Source organism: Bufo gargarizans, chromosome 5 (genome assembly GCF_014858855.1).
Source record: "Bufo gargarizans isolate SCDJY-AF-19 chromosome 5, ASM1485885v1, whole genome shotgun sequence".
NCBI lineage: Eukaryota > Metazoa > Chordata > Amphibia > Anura > Bufonidae > Bufo > Bufo gargarizans.
The window spans coordinates 354424228-354431320 of NC_058084.1; the positions used below are offsets into that span (position 1 = coordinate 354424228).

At 39.0% G+C, this 7093-nt stretch overlaps 1 protein-coding gene across 1 annotated transcript in view; it reads left to right on the forward strand.

Moving 5' to 3' along the window:
- Positions 1-4064, forward strand: part of NRSN1 (neurensin 1) — a 37521-nt gene extending 33457 nt beyond the window's left edge. The window contains exon 3 of the mRNA XM_044294704.1: positions 310-4064. Coding sequence (XP_044150639.1) covers positions 310-708 — 399 coding nt within the window. The 3' untranslated portion in view covers positions 709-4064. The remainder of the gene's footprint in view (positions 1-309) is intronic.
- Positions 4065-7093: the final 3029 nt, after the last annotated feature.

Genomic DNA, 7093 nt, shown 5'->3' on the forward strand with positions numbered 1-7093 from the left:
CTTGATATGCCACACCTATGAGGTGGGATGGATTATCTCAGCAAAGTAGAAGTGCTCACTAACACAGATTTAGACAGATTTGTGAACAATATTTGAGAGTAATGGGTCTTTTGTGTATGTAGAAAATGTTTCAGATCTTTGAGTTCAACTCAAAATGGGAGCAAAACCAAAAGTGTTGCGTCTATATTTTTGTTTAGTGTATATTCATATATACATATTTACTGTATAATACATATCCAATCCACTGCATTGTGTGCTCTATTACATTTACTTATGCAGGCTAACTTACCTCGCATATGTTCTTTTCAGGTCGGACTCATATCGGGCATTGTCCTCATGCTAACAGGTATAACGGTACTATCAGTTGGGTTCCTGGTGCCAGCAAAAGTCGAAGCCTTTGGAGAAGTTGGTTTTTTTGTGGTGGATAGCCATGCAGTCCAATTCAATGGAGCACTTGATATTTGTAAATTGGCAGGCGCGGTCATGTTTTGCATTGGGGGAACTACATTAGCAGCATGTCTTTTAATGTCTGCTTTTGCTAAAAGTTACTCCAAAGAAGAGAAGTACCTTCAACAAAAATTCAAAGAGAGAATAGCAGACCTTAAGGCTCACGTGCACCCTGTGACCAAGGCCCCGGCTCCTGGAGAATCAAAGATACCTGTCACTCTATCCAAGGTTCAGAATGTCCAACCTTCATCTGAAACCTGACATTTACACATCACTGTACGCATAATCAAATTGAAAAGGTCAGCTTTTGTGAGTGTTACAGTAAAGTCTTTTGCAGTACAGTTCCACTATACGTGGCTGAAAAAAAAATGAATAGACCAAATAATGGCAAAATGTGAAAAGATCCTGAATTTCTGTGTGTTATTGTTGGGAAACTTACCTGTCCTAAATGGTAAATCTTCTAAATTGAACACCGCTGTTAACATTCAGTGTGTCCCATCAATAGTTTCCAGTGGTGACGGCAAAATAATGTCTGTGTTGTGCTGTTCTTTTCACACTCGCTTATTATGTTCTTATAAAACCTTAAACGCAGTATGAATATAATAATATGATAAAATTGGTTTAAAGTGTGCAAGAGGCAGGACACATCTGAAGGATGAGATCATGATGTCAGAGGGTCAAAAGGGCCCTTCAGCATTCACTGACAAATGTTAAAAGAGTTTTCCAACTTTTCTATAACTAACGTTTAATTGATTAACTAGGGCTGGGGCCACTAAATGATAAAGTTGCTTAACCTCTCAGTCTACATCGAGTTAACATTAAGATTTACTTATACTAAACGGAAAATCTTTTAATGTCACCTACCCCTTCATCGTTCTCGGTATAATTTATTACTAGTGCAGAATAGTATCTCCCCAATGAATGAATTAGACATATAGTATTTTTAGTATGGAGATTCCTCGCTCTTTTTTTCCTCACACAGTTAAAGGGGGTTTCCTGCAATGACATTTATCACCTGTGGAATCCCCACTGATCACTAAAATGGGGGGTGACACTCAGTTTCGGTGCAAAGGAGTTTGAATGGAGTGGCTGTGAATCCTGCCACTCCATTTGAACCAGCCGAGCTGGTGTCCACTTCTCGCGACCTGGTGTCAAACCGGATGTTGACACTGAAAGAGTCGGGTCCCCCGGTGCAGCAATGGAGCTAGAAACCAGGATCAGGTAAGTATGATTACCAACGTAGATCCGGCCACGCTGTGGGGTCTTTAAAACTGGTCCCTGGGGTGAACAAGCCCTCTAAGAACTTGACTGTGAGGTAGGAACAGAGGAGTAGCACTGACTAGAGATGAGAAAATAATTGTGCTTCTCCAGTTTAGAGTTTTTAGAGAGTCCACAAACTATGATGAGAATCCATTTATCTGTTAGTAAAATGTAAAAAAATTCAAAACTAACAAATAGGTTCAATTGGCAGTAAAAATGTGCTTATCTCTACTGCTCACTACTAATGGTATATGTAGAGTCCGGTGAAGCAGGCGGTAGCAGGAGCGTATTTCTTTTCTGGTTCGTCTATAATGTGACTACTCATACTTAGAAAAGAGAAATGGTCGGCTTTTATTAGCCTATCTAATAACCGTGTCTGGTATTGCAGCTCAGCTGTCATTCAAATGAATGGGGGGGGGGGGTCTGCAATACCAGACACAGCTCATGGACAAGAGTGGTGCTGTTTGTGGAGAAAAGCAGACCCTTTCTCTGATCTCATAAGATGCTTGTTTATCAATTTAATGATCATACAGCAAGAGATGAGCATTGTTGTGTAAGATGATATCGAAGCAATCTCATTATAATACAATGTGAGATCGTTTAGTCTGATGCATCCACACAAGGAAAGTATGTAACCATAGAAGAATTAACATTGATGACCTATCCAAAATACCCCAGACCCGGCGATCTGTTTTAAGAGGCTAGTAGTTCCGTGAGCGCCGCGGCCTCTTTCTAGGCTAGTGACATCACCGTACATTGGTCACATGGCCTAGTTGCAACTCAGTCCCATTCAAGTCTAAGAGAATGAGCTGCAATACCAAGCACAACCGCTATACGATGTACCACGGTGTACTTGGTAAGCGCCCAGGAGGCCGCAGCACTCACCGCAGCTCCACTAAGCAGCCCTGCTTTCTGAAACAGTTGGACTCGGACCTCCGCCAGTGTGATATTGATGATCTATCCCATGGACAGATCATCAATATTATTTCCCGGAAAACCCCTTTAAATACATGAGGCTGTTTGTGACTAAAAATATGATTTAATTTTATTTTTTTCAGAATCTGTGCCGCTCCTGTCCGCATGGTGTGTCTGGTTTTGCAGCCCAGTTGTATTTACTTTAATGGGGCTGAGGTACATTTCCAGGCACAGCCCATGGAAAAGTGTGGTGCTGGTTTTTTGGGGGGGAAAAACACATCTTCTCAGATGACAGCTTTTAATATATGTAGATTCTTATACAGCTTCTTGTGCATATGCTAAACCCATGAAACCCACAGAACTGTGGTCAGAATACAGCATATCTATCTCCTATCATCATGATCAGTTAAGAGACTACTAGGAGTGCCACCTCGACGAAGATATTATGCCAGGTAGTCCTCATTATTTTTTATTACTCTATTATTGCCTAGTTATGGCCTAATGTAAATTAGAAATCACTTATATAAATAAACTAAGCATTCTCAGGGACATTTCTGAACAGAATGTATTATTGAGATTTACCAAATTCTGAACGCATGAACAGAACTATTTGTTTTAAGTTTTGAGATAAAATTATGCAATAACCTCAAATTTAGGCCTACATCTCATGTGAGTAAGGGTGCATTCACACAACCGTAAGTGTTTTGCTGTCCCCAAAACACAGATCCACAAAACACAGCTCCGTGCACACCGCATCGCGGTCCAGACCAATGGGTCCGTGGACGGCATGTTGCAGCAAGGTATAGGACATGTCCTATATTTTGCGGAGCAGCCACAATGATGTGAAAGCACAAGGGACATTACCATCAAATGTTTGTTATCATATATTAACAGCCTATATATGAATATTCTATAACTTTAAAAAATAAAATAAAAGGGTGAATGGTATACTGGAAATATTTTTTTTAAGACAGTCCATGTATTTTACTTCCTGCCCTAGCTTTAAATGTAATGTGTCATCAGAAAATGACCTGTTGTTTAAATCATATTTTTAAAATTCTTTTATTTTTTCCATGTCATTATTTATATTTAATAAAAATGTATATAATGCTGCAATTTTCACATTGTCCGTAAACGTCTGATAATAGGTCATGAGTTCCTGTTCAGTACAGGTAATGTTTCAATAGCTATTATCATTATAGCCACAGACACAACTGCAATGACAAGTAACACCTCTATATAGGTAACACAGAATCCATAATTCACAACAACCTTTGAACAGGTCACAATGCATGTCTAAAAAACTCTCCCATAGTAGTCAGTGGGGCCAGCTTCTGTCCATTGTGTCTATGGCCCATATAGCTGCTCTCAAAAGACAGGAAGTCTTAACATTTTATAGGCCTAGTGGTCAGTGTGAAAATTGCAGGATTATATACATTTTTCTAAAATTTAGTGACATGTAAAAAATAAAAACGTGATTAGATAGATAATTAGAATAGATCATTTTCTGATGAGACATTCCCTTTAACTTCCTCCTTTGTTTGGACTTTTAGCACGGCAAACAGCCTCGGTTAACTTTCTCAGACAAGAGAGGAAAGGGGGATGAGTGACTGAATTCGAGCATCACACATTACATTGCTCTTCTGTGGGCATCTTTATCTAAGCCTATCAACAGAACAATAGAGCTGTCTGAATGTTATCCCAATTCTACAGTCTACTATTATACTAATAGATAACATATTTTTCTTAAACCATCAATAAAATAACAATAGGATCCCTATCTATATATAGTTTTATAAGTTCTCTGTGTTTAGTACAGAAGGACAATAGTTTGCATTTCATTTTCAATGATATAGTACTGCTGAAATGAAAAACTGCCAAAAAATGTTTAAAACATTGTTTTCTATGTATATTGAGTGTAAAGAAATACCCCTTTCTGATGTAAGTATCCCTTTCAGCCTCGCAGTTCTTTTGTGTCATTTGCTGTGTGTTAATCTTACTGTAGTACTCATTTACACGAGTACCTTTTATCTCTGTTCCTAAATCATAAGCAGATGTTATACTCTTGACTGTGCAATGATCTATGACTCCAGCAAAACACATATCAGAGTGTTAGAAAGGCAAATACAGCTAATGCACTATTAATGTCTTTGGTTTGATTATTACTTTCAGGCTGCCTTGGAAGCAGTTCAGCATTGCACATAAAAAAAAAAAAAAAAGGCTGCCTTGGAAGCAGTTCAGCATTGCACATAAAAAAAAAAAAAAAAAATTTATGTTTTAATGGTTTGTGCTAGGGCAAGATGACCTAAAAGGTTTTATCAGATTAGAAAAAAAATGATGTGCTCTTTTTTCCAGAAACAGTGACACTTTTGTCCATGGACCAGGCCTGGTATTGCAACTGAGAACAAATTTAGGTGGGCAAGAGATTGTAATTCTAGACACAACTGTTGAGAAGTGGTGCTGTTTATGGATTTTAGAATGTCAGGCAGAAGAGTTACCATTACACTACAGACCTGCTCTGTTTGCAGTGAAATTTTATTAATGTCTTAATTCATCATAATCCAAGAACGCAAGTTGCCACATCTTATGGTGTAGTAGACAGCAGACATTGTCGCCACCAAACAGAAAATCTGATCACATTCTAGTTGCACCCAGAGATACAGGTTCAGAATCGTATATCTACTATAATGGTGTCTGACCATGTACTCAGATTGTACACTAAAGTAAAAAGGTTTTGGTGTATTATAGGGACAGGGGCAGCTTAATCAATACATGGACCTCGTAAAGGAGAAGGTCTTTCAGCCCTACTTGTATACCTCATGGAATAACACTACTGGGTCATCTTCTCTTAGAACTCTGCATAGAGCATATCTTTTATTATTCCTCCGGGAAATACATAAATGCATTGGCGACTGGGTATTACCATTGCACTTGACAATACAGTAAGCCTCTACCCACATTGCTAAGAAAAATTATGTTTTAATGTATGCAAATGAGCCTGTAGGAGCAACAGGGGCGTTGCCATTACACCTAAAGGCTCAGCTCTTACTGCCACGCCCTCTGCACTTCATTGACAGGGCGTGGCAGTAAGCAGAGCAGAGCGTCTAGGGGTAACAGTCTAATTTGCATATATTAAAACATAATTTTTCTAAGTAATGCAGGCACATATGAACATGGGACCAACACAGATGCCTTCATCTGTCAAGTGCACCTGTAAAGCTGAGTTCACATCAGCGTTCAGCCTTTCCGTTCTCCTGCTCCGTTATAGGAGCAGGAGAACGGAAAGGATGGATTCGGCACATAACGGAGCCTACGGACCCCATAGAACACAATGGGGTCCGTTAGGTTTCCACTCAGAGGAAGATTTTTGAAGCGGAGACAAAAGTCTTCTGAGCGGAAACCTAACGGACCCCATTATAGTCTATGGGGTCCGTAGGCTCCGTTCAGCTCAGTTATGTGCCGAATCCATCCTTTCCGTTTTCCTGCTCCTATAACAGCTTAACAGCTTAACAGGTCAGCCAGTGTCATAGGTAAAAACCCATATTAAACATACAGTAGGAATGCTCTTCAAACAGAATCAAAGATCTGAGCTTCCTGGATCTGAGCTGGGTGATCTTGTGCTTAATTACTTTCAGATCTGAATGTTCAGCTATTTGCAGTGTTAGGCTTTAGTCGTAAGTCTCATGTATACTCCTAAAAGACAGTGATATGTAACAATAATATGTTTTCTTCTTAGCCCTGGTTCAGTCAGTAACGGAATATATACTGTATATGTACTGAACAGAGAGTGAAATCTTTGCACACCTTTTGCAGAATATTACAGAATGTTTATATAGCCAGTAACCGATCCCATTTCACAAAATACGGTAGACTAGGGCTCCATGGCTACATGATGGTCCTGGTAAAACCACAATCGCAACCACAATGTTTCTTCATGGAGGAAAAAGCATCATGGTCGCCTTGGAGCCCTAGAGTCAAGATAATTCTTGAATATATAACTTTTTTTTTATTGCATAGTCTTTAATCCTACAGAATACTGAATACAATAATGGTCTCCTCTGCTCATTTAATCTAAAAGTACTACAAATCAGCATTTTCTGCACAAACTTGTTACTGATTATTACATCAGCTCTTCATTTGTCTTGTCACTTTTGGCAATTATGGAACTAGGCCACAACACAGCAGGAGCTGATCACATAATCCTTCAGGAGACACAATATAATTTACAATTTGACAGTTGTAGGAAGGCGATATTTGGATTGTTAACATTAATAGCAAAGATAATAATTAATATCAAAGGAAAGCTTCATCTTAAAGTGAATTCTCTTGTCGTAAAATTGCCTCCCAGTCAAGTCTGTCTGAACGCCACATGTTGTGTTTCCTATCCTGTGAAGAGTGCAGTCTCGAATATATTCGCAATGTTTCTCTGTCGCGTTTCACATAAGTCATCCTTTTCATTTTTTATTCTCTG